Below are 13,852 nucleotides of genomic sequence, written 5' to 3' on the forward strand. Positions count from 1 at the left end.
GGTCACAAATTGAATCGGTTTGTGTGGAAAAAAATACAAATTCAGAGAAGAGGAACATGTAATATGAAGCTTAAAGACATGGAGGTACAAGGACTAAAATTCTTGATTAGAAAATATTAAAAACTATGTCTATCAGGCATATTGAAATATTAAGAAAATGTAAGAAAATCTTATTTAATGCCTAAATTAGTTAATGTTTAAAGATGTCAGAAATTTTTGCAAAGAACTGACATATATTGCCTGTGTGTTCATGGAACACATAATTCAACATAGTGTAGATTATTACATCACTTTGACTTCACATGGCCTCAACTTAAAGAAGACAGAGTCAAACAAGATCTGATTGATAACTGAGCTTGAGCTTCAAAGTATTTTGGAACAGTATTCTTAAAGTGTTCAGACAGTGATTTTATTTTTTTCAGATAACCTTAGAAGTTGTTTTAAGCTGTTCTTCAGCACATATGACAACCTAAAGGGCAATACTAAGAAAATCTATAGCTTGGGACAGTGAGACTTGATTAATCAATCAGAATAAAAACCCTTCTGTTTCAAAAAAATTGCATACCAAACTGCAATGTAGTCATTCACAGGTTCAGTCTGGAGTAAGGTAAAGTTGATATAAATCCCATGGCCTGGAGGTACAATAATTAACCAAGTACAGTCCTTGGAATTTGGGTATTCATCTGGAAATCCTGGGGAATAAACTGTACCATTCTGAGCAGTTACATTATAGCCACAAGGAGCTGAAAAGAAAACAAATGAAAACAAAAATTAGTAGTAGAAAATAGTTTTTCATGTTACAAGTGGAATATCAAAATGTTACCAAATTCTTAAAGTTCCACAAGACAAGACAACCTAAGTCTTAAAGACAGCATTTCCCTTGCTTGGTTGCTTCTCAAACAAATACTGACATTTCTAAAAGTAACTTACGCTGATGTCCCTAAGGTTTCATTTCTTAAAATTCATCAAAATCTACTGGTAGTATTGTTTGCATATAATTCTTGAAACTAAGTCCACACACCATTTAAAAAGGGGCACCTTTTGTTTGTGTTCAAGACTAAAAACCAAATAAACAAATAGGTCCTACCCATTTCCATCCAACTGAGCTGTAACTGAATGGGAATACAATTCTGGAAAAAATAGGCTGATTGTTTTTTCACTAGTCCAAAATTATTATGCTTTATTTCTGACAGGTTTGAGTAATTTTTAATGGTGATTCACTTGCAGATTGTATGCTAATTATCCTTATGACAAGTAAAATGTACATACAGACATGAATTTGTGCACACTTGCTGAATGAAGTCTGTAGCCAAATCAAAGTTTTGAAAAGGTTGACTTTATTCAAGGGTAGCAAATGTGTGATAATGTGCTCTTTTGAGTCTCAGTTTGGAAGAATTGACTGAACATGGATGAAAGCATGTTTTCAAATAGACATATGGCCATTAGTGTAAATTAGTGAGTCTCACCCATTAAAATGAGACCTTAATCTCATTTACGGGCACTCAGCCTTGCTCTAGAACATTTCTCTTTAGCTCTTACCATTAAGCTTATGTTATTATTGTCAGTGTTTCTGTGACTCTCCTTCAGACCTTCTTCATTTCTTTTTCAACTTAAGAAGTGATGGAAAATAAAAGCAGAAAAAATTGACAAAAGGAAAAAGAAAAAACACAGAAAAGGAAAAGGGAAAAAGGAAGGAGGATTGATAAATGCAGAAGGATGTCTCATTTTCTGTATGGTTTAAAGCTGCTGTACTGTTGTGGGTCACCTGGCTAGTTGATGAGTAGCCCTTTTTGATGGAGTTCTTTTAATAATCTCTGGATTTATAGGACAGGCTAAGGAGGCTTTAACTACTTCACTTTCTTCATCCATATCAGTACTAATTTGTATTTAGCACATTTTCTGTCTGAACTCAATCCTGTGCAATGTGCTCTAGGATGATTCTGCTTGAGCAGGAGGTTGGACAAGATGACCCACTGTGGTCCCTTTCAACCTGACCCAGTTTGTGATTGTCTGTACACAATGGCACCTGCTCCTGAACGATGAATCTTTAGTGGCCAACAAATGAAACCAGCTAAGGAAAATGAAGGGTTGGTTCTATCTGTCTGATCTCTGGTTGCATGTTGGTTCCAGCAGCCAAGGGCATCAGACACTGTCTATCAGCTCTAGGAGTTCTGATGAAAATGTGACTCAAGCCCACTTTTTACTATTTCCTAAACCCCTACATTTATGCCATGGTCATTTTGTCTGGTCTCAGAAATCTACTCTGTTCTTTCAACATCCACAGTACTCTATGTTTACAACTAAGACTGCTTTGAAAATTATGCTTACTACAGGGAAATACAGTTCCTGAGACTAATATTAATTTCCAATTAATATACAGGATTTTTCTGATTGAATTTTTATATTTAATATATTTTGAGTTTACTAGATTTTTGACAGGTTTCTTAATGGTGTTATTGATTGCATACATTTTTTATTTTCCCTTCATTATTCTCTAATACTCAAGAAGGAATGCAGATTGATTGTATCTCAGTAAGGACAGTCTAATTTCTCTTATATGATTGTTAGCCATGGAAGATCAATAAATTGTGTCAGGAAAAAAAGTGTCTCAGGTAACAAAACTCTAGTAGAGTAAGAAATACATCCAGCTGTTACTAGTCTTTCTCCAAAGATCTTTAAAAATCACAGAAAACATGACATTAAACAGAAATAACTGGTTAGATTTCACACGAGATAAACATAGCTTTAGTGTGAGTCAACAAATCACTCTAAATTAATGATGTTATTATGTTACACTTTGAATGACAGACGAAGAAACAGAGATTTTTTAAATGAGTAAGTGTATAATCAAATCTTCTAAACTGTCAAATGCTAACAGTAGGCCACATGTCGATTTATAAATGAATGAATGCCACACTGTATGTTCTCATACCTGTTTACACTTAACTACATTGTGCATGGAAAGACAGTAAACATTTTTAAAATTCCATCAACAGATACCCAAACTCAGTTAATAATTTACTGACAATTACACATATTACACCAAGACATCTATGGTAAGGCACCAGGACAACTGGATTGCACAGGAGTAAAGTCTTAGAGCATGACTATATGGCATGATTCTACCATGATTACTTGAGTAGCAATTAATCTCATTTTCTCCCATACACAGATTCTCATCCTTCAAAAGTATGTGCAATCTTCTTTAGAAAGTTTTTGATTCAAACTTCTAGGAAAATTGGTCACAGCTAGAAAAATTATTTAATTCTTTTACTGCTTTCTCTCTCAGATCCACTGTCAAATTACAACAATCAGAGTAACAATTTGTTTTCCCTGTAGAAAAAAACATTTATATGTCATAAGAATAATTTCAGCAGTACTAGGTAGAGCTTTAACATACACAGATGAATTTTCCACAAAGCAAGTAGTGTGCTAAGTGAGAGACAGAAAGCTCTTAATGCTCAGTCAAAACAGAAAGCAACCTGCTGTTTAGCCAGAAATGGTACCTATATATGTACACAACCACACACACATCAGAGTTGCATGCATTCCTCAGCTGTGTGGATGAGATGTAGATGACTGTGGGTACGCTTGGAAGGTAAGATTCACATGCACAGGAACTAGGACAAATGTACATTGTGAATTATGGAAATGTCAGTAGTAGAGGAACTCCTTCTTTGAGTTAGGAAATGATGATAAAACCACTGAATTAAAACTATGGACAAGGGGACAGGGAAAAGTAAGAATGACTTTGTCCTCAGGTCATTATAAATGTTAATTCACTTCTTTCATGTCATTTCAAACAACATATATTATTTACTCTTGTTTCATCTAAGAAAAGAGAAAATGCTGATTTATACCATAAAAATCTGCTTCTTCTATTATACCCCTTCTTGTATTTTAGGAAATATACTTCTGTAGGGAGTAAAAAGGAATAAGAACATATAGAAGGCTGCATGCCATTTGGTGTTGCATCTATATCACTAAAATATATGTATGAGGTGTTGAACTCTGGCTAGGTTTCTAACAAATTCTAAAAACATAGACTGTTAACACTTTACACTTTTATATGAATTTTTAATTGATATCTCAATAACTTTACCATATGTTTAACATGAAGAAAAATATTACATATCTGTTTATAGTGAACTTTTAGCATTAATAACTTTGTATTTTCTTCCAAAACATTTATGAAGGTGTCTCCATAACCTAACTGCTTTTGAATAAAAGTATCTACTTGAAATAGTCTTTCACACAGAGGTTATGATAATTTCTGGCAGTATCATGAGTATTTATAATCAATACAAGTGACAGATATTAGCAGGAACAATAAATCACTGCTGAGGAACATTATTCGTAATACATTTATTATTCATAAAGCACATAATATTCTGCCTTTATTTGCTTACACTACAGGTTAGGATAAAGGCACTGTTCTTCAGAAAAAGCTGCATTATGTACAGGCCTACAAACAAGTTAACAAAAATCAGAAATTACTTTGATTTCTGAAGCAAAGGTGCTACCAGAAAGTTACCTTCACATCTGGGGAAATGATAGTTCCAATTTCTGTTGATTCCATGTTGACAAGTGAGAACAGGCTGACCCCTCAAAACATATCCAGGATAGCATTCAAATGATACTGACTGTCCCACACTGTAATCTGAGTTGACTATATAGCCATTCAAAAAAGGAGGAGGATCAGGACAGTTCTGTAACTCATAAGCTGGAAGAGAACAGAAATACTTTTTATTGCTTGATCAGCTCCCAACACACTAGGAAGTACACATTCATATAAAATCTGTAATGCATTCAATAATAGGTAAGCACTAGAATGCCAAGCTCCACTTTTTCAGAGATTAACACATAACAATAAATAAATCATCCATTTGGACTGTACAAAAATATTTTAGTTATGTACAACAAAATCATTAATTCCTTAAAACTTTATGAAATACAAGATTTTCACAATCCATTGGATTTTTAATATATATTGAACTATGCCCAAAAATAATGTGACCTAAAGGAACTAAAAGAATTAATTAATGACTTTAACACAACTGAGCACCATAAAGATCTAAAAAAATTACAGATACCTGTGAAGGGAAAGGTTCTTTTAGATACATCACCATGCAAAAAATTGCTTTAACGATTCATCATATTTCATGTTAGGTTCTGTCCTTTGGAGGACATCAAAATATTACTCAATGAAACACATTTAATTCTTAAAAATCAGTGTGGTGAAATTCAGAAGAAGTTTTCATTAATAACATTTACTAAGATATAAAGATAATGTAAGCAGGACCATATGAAGCAATAAAAAGACTGTTTTATAAAAATGTTATGCAGAATTACTTGCAAACAACGTAGATTGGATAGTAAGTAATTGCCATTTAAAAAACCAGTGTTAAAAGGATGAGGGCCCTCCTCTTTTTGAACCCTCAATTTCCAGTTAAGGAATACTTCTGTCAGAAGAAATTTCAAACAAGAATAATAATACCAGCGTGCTCTGTATCCACATGTGTTGTTAAGTGCAAGCTCTAAAAATAAGGCAAGTGAATATGATGAACATATTCTTGAACAAAGTATTTTGTTACCTTTTTCAAAGTTAACTTTACAATATAAACATGTTCATCCTAGAAGTGTATACTTATTATTCTGAAATAGATTATTTAAATAAGCCATTTCAGGAAGACTAAGCTAAACATATATTTTAGATATGCTTAAGTGCTTACTTAAAGTGAAGTTTGTACTTAATTGGTTCACTGAAGTACTACAACTGGCACTAAGTTTTTTATTCATTGCTAATTACTGTCATGCTGTGCAATAAAAAGATTTACGTTGAGAGAGCCTTCTTCTTTTCCCTAATTCCTTCAGTGAATCCAGAATTCAGTGTTTGTAATGCTAGAAAATTGGAAAAGATGTAGTGGTACTAGAAATATTCTGAAATCCTCTAAAAAATCAGATCCCCCTACTCTCAAATAACAAAAAAATTTAAGAAAATAAATTTAAAACCTAAGAATAAAAAATTAATTGCTACCGGAAGGAATTCCAAAAAGGTTTATTTTCCCTAAATTATGGTTCATTAAATTTTATGCTAAATCTAGTAATGGCCCATTAATTTTTTATGTTATTATTACTCCTGCTATCATTTGTATAGTACTAATTCTGATAATATCATTATCAACATCTTTATACAAAACAGAGTAGTAGAAAGATTATTTAAGAATACAGGACTCTGAAGAGTCATGGAATATTAAACTATATAAAAATCTAAGACTGGAATATTAAACTATATAAAAAACTATCTAGCAAATTATAATAAAAATAGAATAGAAACTATTCCAGAAGGTCAGAGGATCTCACAGATTTTTTTTAAAGATGCAGCAATGCATTGCCCAACAGTTACAACAACAGTGTTTTGGAACAATGACAGCAAGTATTGGAATATTTTAACTTTGGTTGTGGAACCTTCTGAGGAGATGAATACCATCCTTCCTTATTGTTTAACTTGACACAATACAGTATTCATATATTATGTTTTGAAAGTACTTTACACAGTCTCAGAATTTTTGAAGTTAGTATTAAAATCAGTTTTGGGCGGGGGAAAAAAAAAAACCCTCTCTCACTGATCTACATAAAAAGGAACCACTCAGGTGAGAGAGGAAATCCTGACAGATTTGACAGAGGAGTTCCATAGACTAAGGAAATGATGATTGTGTGTATATGTATCAAGAGATAATTAGGGAAGGTGATTGAATATTAGGGAGTATTGAAACTTGGTGTGAAAAAAATTATATGGAATAAGAGGTGAGTATTGTCCTGGTTTCTGCTAGGGAAGAGTTAATTTAAATTTTTCTCATATTTTGCCAGTGAGGTGGTATGCAAAAAAAAAAAAAGGAAAAAAAAAAAAAGGGAAGGAGCATAGCTGGGGGACAGGTGACCTGTGACCTGAACTGACCAAAGGGATGTTTCATACCATAGACCATCTGGTATATATACCATATATACCATATGACCAAAGGGATGTTTCATACCATAGACCATCTGGTATATATACCATATATATATGGTATATACCGTATATCTGGTATATATACCATACCTGGTACATAAACTGGGAGTAGTTACCCAGAAGGGTGGCTGATCTGGGTTCAGGAAGGGGGTTCTGGCATCAGTCAGCAGATGGTAAGAAAGCTGTGGACTGCAATGAGGTCTCCCCTCAATCTCCTTCAGGCTGGACAGACCAAGGGACCTCTGCCACACCCCATACAGCTTCACCTCAAAGCCCTTAACCTTCTTTGTTGCCCTGCTTTGGACTGTCTCTACTAGTTTAAAATCTTTCATTTATTGCAGTGCCCAAAAGTGAACACAGGACTCAAGATGAGGCTGCCCCAGGCAGAGCAGAGTGGGACAATCCCCTCCCTTGGCTGGCTGGTGATGCTGTGCCTGATGCCCCAGGACAGGGCTGACCCTCCTGGCTCTCAGGGCACTGCTGGCTCATGTTCAACTTGCCACTGACCAGGACCCCCAGGTCCCTTTCTGTGGTACTGCCTTCCAGCATCTCTTTCCCCAGCCTGTCTGTACAGCCAGAGCTGGCACACTCCAGGTGAAAAATCCAGCACTTTCCCTCATTGAACTTCCTATGGTTGGTGATTGCCCAATCTTTTAATTTGCTGAGGTTTTTCTGCAGGGCCTCTGTCCTTCAAGGGAGTCAGCAGCTCTCTCAAGTTTTCATTTATCTGCCAGCTTTCTTAGCATCCCTTCCAGTCCTGCCACCAGGTCACATACAAAGAGATGTGGGAGGGCACAGGGCCTAAGATGGAGCCCAGTGGGACCCAACTAGTGCCAGGTCCCCAGTCTGATGACACCCCAGTCACTGTCACCCTGTGTGCCCAAAGCAAGAGCCAGTTGCTCACCCATCACATGATGTGCTTATCCAGCTGTGTGCTGGACATTTTGCCCAGAAGGATCCTGTAAGAAACAGAATCAAGAGCTTTCCTGAAATCCAAGAAGATCACATAAACTGACTTCCTGTGGTTCACTAAGTGGGTTGTTTTGTCATAAAAGGAAACCAGGTTTGATAAGCAAGGCTTTCCTCTCATGAAGTTGTCCTAGCTGTGACCAAATGACTGCATTATCTTGTGTTTTTCAGTACCTTCCAGAATAAGCTTCTCTATAAATTTACCAGGCACTGAAGTAAATTTACCAGGCACTGTAGTTTCTGAGGTCCTCTTTCTTGCCCTTCTTGAAAACTGGTACAATGTTGACCAGCTTCAAGTCAGTTGGGACCACTCCAGACTCCCAAGATTGCTCAAAAATTGAGAGAGGTTTTTCAATTACATCAGCCAGCTCTTTGAGGACACTTGGATAAATCCTATCAAGCTCCATAGTATTGTTAACAGCATCCCTTACTGTCATTTGGACTGTAAATGAAAGAAAAACAACAAAGCCTACCTTTTAAAATCCTAGCTACTCTTTATTGAGGAATGCATATGCTTTTCCCTGTTGCAAATAAGGCAAACTAAATACATACAGAAATTTTGGGGGTTTGTTCTGGTATTTATTTGTGTAAGGGGAGAACCTGTGCCTAAAGCAGATCATGGTCAATTTGAAGGTCAGTCAGTTAGGGGTGAAAGCACTTATATATGAGCAGAGTAAAACTGTTTGTTTTGCTATTTGTTATTTCAAAAAATAAGGTATAAAATTTTAACATACTCTGCCTGTATTTTCTGGTATAAATTATATAGATGACTCATAAATCATTGGTCAGGGGATCTATGTGGCTATGATATTATGATTTACAGGTCACTCAGGAAATGTTTTATAGTTTTGACATAAATATTAATTATATTCTTCTTTGTTCTTTTGATATATGCAATAACACCTGATTTAACAGAGCAATTCATTATTCAGTAGTCATGACTAACATATCCTGATGTCACACCTTGCAATAGAAAACTCTTTTTATGAGTGTCATGGCCAAAAATTTGTTTGCTACTGAGCTTTACAAACTGAGATTCCATTTGACTGCAGACAAAAACTCTAGTGAGAGCCTGAAATAAAATGTGAAGGATCTGAGGAAAAGATTTCATTCCAATGCTGGAAGCAGTCAAATACTTGAATTTTAAAATTATCTCATATAGCCATCTGCCATTTATTTGTGCAGTATATTTTCCACCGATAAGAAAAGATAGTAAATCACAAAAGAAATTTAATTGATTCTCTGCTGCCTTGTTATGGTTTAAATGTATTTGCCATCTTACATAAGCACTAGGGTGACTTATTGTCTTTCCAAGTGCCACATACCTCTGTAACACTTAAACATGGAAAAAATTGCTTTTCAGAAAAATGGTATCAGCAGGGAATTGAGCATGCAATCACTCAAATGCTAGGAAAGCTCACAATTAACTCACTTAAAACTTTCATTTAGGCTTATTGTACATTCCTCCAGTATTATGATGTGTAAAACTACTGACTCAATAAAAAATATCCATTTCTCAGACTAGACTGGCCTGCCATGAGTTTTTTTGGAAAGAAACTTTAAAGTTGATCTAGTTCCAACTTCCCTGCCATGGGCATGGACATATTTCAGTAGATCAGATTGCTAAACGTGCCATCTAAACTGAAGATGTTCCATCTAACTGAAGATCTTCAGGGATTCACAGCTTTTCTTGTTTCAGTGTCTCACCACCTTCATTTTATGTTCCTTATGTCCAATCTAGATCTACTATATTTTGATTTAAAACTTCTGACCCTTCTAACTAAAGGCCTTGATAAAAACTCTCCTCTTATTTTTAAAAAGACCCTCCTAAATACTGAAAGGCCACAACAAGGACTTCCTGAAACCTTCTCATTTGGGCTGAACCCCAACTCTCTCAGCCTTCCTTCACAGAAGAGGTGCTCTAGCCTGCTGCTTACTTTGTAGTCTCCCTCTGGACCAACTCTGAGCCGTGCCTCTCGCACTTGAAGAACCAGAGCTGAATGCAGCACTCCAGGTGGAGTCTCAAGAGAGTGAAACAGAGGGAGAGAATCACCCCCCCTTGATCTGCTGGCCATGCCTCCTTTAATGGAAGTCCAAGATGCAGATTGCTGGAGCACAGGATAGGCCTGGAAATCTGGAAGCTCAGTTTATTGTTGTAGGCACCAAAGAACATAATCTTTACTGATGCCCTGACTCTGGACTAGAATCACGAAACATAATTAATGATTTAGAAAAGAATTTTCTACAAGGCTCTCAAAAGACTGTGTTTTATTTAGCATTCCTGCCTTAGGACATAATTTGAAACCATTTTAGAAATACAGTAACTTTTCAACCATCTCCATTTCATTCCATGATTCCTAAGACTCAGAAGCTCCATCAAAATTTTTTTTTTCCAGTTAAAGGCCATCAGATTTAACATGTTTAAATCATGTTTTGTGTGTGCAGGAGTGTTTGGGGAAGAAAGGGATGGCAATTAGGACATTTTTCTGTGCATTTTCTGGAACATATTGCTCAAACTCTCAAATACATGAGAGTAAGATTCTTACTTCGTGTATCTTTATCTTATATTGAAATTCAGAGCAGACTGAAAATAGTCTTACAGTTCCAATAATAGGAACTAGGACTTCCACGGTAAAAATAATACAAGTCAAAAATTTGTTCTGCTTCCCTTAAAGAAGTTCTAGTCCTAAAGAGAAAGTTATGTGGAAAAAAAAAAGATGTTACATAAATATTAAAAACTGAAGTAACGTTAATATAGACATGAATTAAAACCTACAAATATGTCTTATGAACCTTTAGACTGTGTTCTTCTGTGCACTGAATTCTGTTATGAATCCCTCAAAGGCCATAAAAGCTATTTATTTCTTCTGACCTGGCATAACAGCTTGCCAATTGGACTTCTGTGACTGTTCTTCTCAGACCCAGCATACCGAGACTGTTTATATCTCAGGTATTGAGATTTGACATATATGGGGGTCTCAGAACCTCAAGATCACCAGTCAAATGACATATAGAAATGTTCTTCTAAGTATTTGTGGTTGTTTCCTCTCTGCTGTTTTACACAGGTGGCAAAACTGCAACACTCATAACAAAAGACAGTCATTCTCAATGCTTCCCTTTTTTAACTAAACACTATAACACTTATTTCAACAGTAGAAAAATGTAATTAAACTTAAATGTTGCTCTTAAAAAAATCAGGACTTTGAAAGTCCTTTCATTATTTTGAAAAAGAAAATTCTAATTTCTTTCAGTAATTCATCAGGCAATCCCTGTGAACTTCCTTCTTGCTGCAAGTGAAACAAAAGGTTCCACAACACGCAGAAATTTAGCAATCCATCTTTAACACAATGGAATGCCCACCATTCCCAATGCATTGCAATTGCAAAGCTGAAGGGAAAAGAGAACATTAAAAATATCAGAGCATAAACCAATAAGAATCTGATCAGCAACAGTACTGAGAGCTGTAATTTCCCCAGGGTTCTGCTAAGGAGACAAAGCTTTTTTAATGCATTCAGAAATACACAGTATCTAAGTGATTTAGGTTATATTTTCAAAAACTGCGCTGTGAGAATTCATGGGCTCAAGGACCAGCATCCCTAGATTGCTAGATCCCTACAAGTATGGATAGAAAATATTTTACAGTTCTCAGGGTGCATTCACTTTTCTTCTTCCCAAAAATAATGTGTTCAGAGTACAATCCCAAGCTATATTAAGGTTCAATCTCATAACCATTTTTCTGCCTTCAGAAAATCAGTAGAAAAATTGAGAAATAGCATTATTAGTTTCATAATTCACTCTACAATATTCATATTCTTTGCTTTCTCTTGAGATGAGGGATTAACAAAAAACCTTATCCTTCATAAAATGCTAAGATCTCTAGAAAACTTTTTTTTATAGCATACAAGCTTGATTGAATAAGCATAGGCATCACCCATCTCTCTCTATTTTTAGATTGGTATCTACAAAAAAGGTATTTACCTGGCAAAAAAAGTCTGCTACCTCAGCGCCACTGCGTATTGTATTCTGGTTAGCAGAAAAGGCAATTATTTTCACTTAAAAAAATCAGTCCCTGAATTGAACTGAGTTTAGAACCATACAGTAAAAACCCTGAATTCAATCATAAATCCCTTTTAGTGTAATTTAAATACAACAGATCAGATTAGAATTAAGGTATGCAAGTTTGTGGGCACTCCTAATATGTAACACATTCATTAATATGCAATAAATTCACTAACTAGGATGGATTTGGCAAATGTGACTAACTATGGAGTGTATTTTTCCACTCTTCTTTTTTTAAAGGGTAAATTAAATTAATTTCACTATTAGAAAAGTAATGCTTTTTTTTGTTTATAAAACTTTTTTTCCCCCCAATTATAGTATATTAGGACATCCTATAAAATGAGATAAATTAGAAGCAGTCTGAATAAAAACACCTGGTTAAATGTATAAAGATGTCAGGAGCTCAGCTCCATTTGCTTTGCTGTGCAAATTCATTTATAGAAATGACAAAAGTGGACAACTTAACTATGTGACCATCAATTGGACTAAAAATAAATTCTTAGCTTTCCATATATAACAGTGCTCCTTTTGCCTAGAAGAAGATTTTGAATGTGACATTCATACCAATCTCTCATATTTTATTTCCCTCCCACAATTATATACCATGAATAGCAGTTAGGGCAGACATTGCATATTAAATTAGTTGTGACAAAGAATATTCTGACTTGGTAGCCAGCAAGCCAAACTGAATTGGTATCTATGGAGTAATGCTGCATCTTTCTTCTCAAAAAGGGCTTTGTTTCAGAACTCTCAGATTTGACTGAAATTGGCCCAATGGTTTCAAAATTGTGTAACAAATGTATACTCAGAAGGGTGACAGCCAGACAATGGAACAATGCTAAATTCCATCATTGAAAGAAATCAGGCTACGATTTCTATGAAATTTGATTTACTGAAAGGAAAACAACATTTCTAATAGAGAAGAAAGGAGAAGGAAAAGAGTAACATTGGAATCATTGAAAAAATGAAGAATCATTTTTTAATTTAAGTTTCAGCACCTGTAGATAGCCTAAGAGAGAGTAATTGAGAAATATAATACTAAAAAGAGTAGAAAAATCCAGAGATAATCCATCAGAAAAGATAACTAAGTATCAAGGGTAACAAATGTGGAACTGGAAAAGGAAAGTCAGTTATGAAAACCAACATATGCTTTGTATGATACAAAATAAAGCAGACAATAAAATTTCTCATTTGTAAACCACTGGCATTTTCTTTCAGAAAGCAAGAGAAGAACAGGGAATACATTGAAACAATACATTCCAAAGTTCGTAGATTATGGCTATCTAATTGAGTGTTCAATTCCCTATATGTTCTAAATTATGCTGAGCAAGTTATTTTAGTTTAATAAAATGAAGTTATAATATATGATGACCGTAGAATTGCTAGATCTTCTCAGTAGAAATAACTAGTGTAATCTGTGATCTCAGAGGCAACAGAGTTGCTGCTTCGTGAAGAAAAGTAAGCACATGCAAGACAATTAATTTTTAAAGAAGAAAAGTGCCATATCTGTTTGTAGAAAACAGACCACAAGTAAATTATAAATTAAATAGAGTGAGCTTAGCTGGTATGTCCTAATCACCTGAAAATCGAACACAACCATGTTACCAACTTTCCACATTAGGGAAAAAAACCCAATAAATCATAAATATCTTTTAGAATAACTCTTTCTTTTTTCAGCAGTTGATTTTTTTAATTGAAGTGGATTATGTTGTCTTGTTTTTTAAAATGTTTTAAACTCATAAATTTTTAATATACACACATATATTCATACAAATACATATACATACACTAAAATACTTTATCAGTATGGAG

The 13,852-nt window shown here is 34.8% G+C and overlaps 1 protein-coding gene across 2 annotated transcripts in view; it reads right to left on the reverse strand.

The window, feature by feature from the left end:
* CSMD1 (CUB and Sushi multiple domains 1) overlaps window positions 1–13,852 on the reverse strand; it is a 1,073,555-nt gene that overhangs the window by 108,254 nt on the left and 951,449 nt on the right. For both annotated transcript variants that reach the window (XM_071442193.1, XM_071442195.1), the window contains exons 42-43: window positions 4,535–4,723; window positions 566–743 (exon numbers count right to left, since the gene is read on the reverse strand). In XM_071442193.1, the coding sequence (XP_071298294.1) occupies window positions 566–743; window positions 4,535–4,723 (367 nt within the window). The remainder of the gene's footprint in view (window positions 1–565; window positions 744–4,534; window positions 4,724–13,852) is intronic.

This window comes from Agelaius tricolor, unplaced genomic scaffold, assembly GCF_023055355.1.
Source record: "Agelaius tricolor isolate 1412-34295 unplaced genomic scaffold, bAgeTri1.0.p SCAF_1, whole genome shotgun sequence".
Classification (NCBI taxonomy): Eukaryota; Metazoa; Chordata; class Aves; order Passeriformes; family Icteridae; genus Agelaius; species Agelaius tricolor.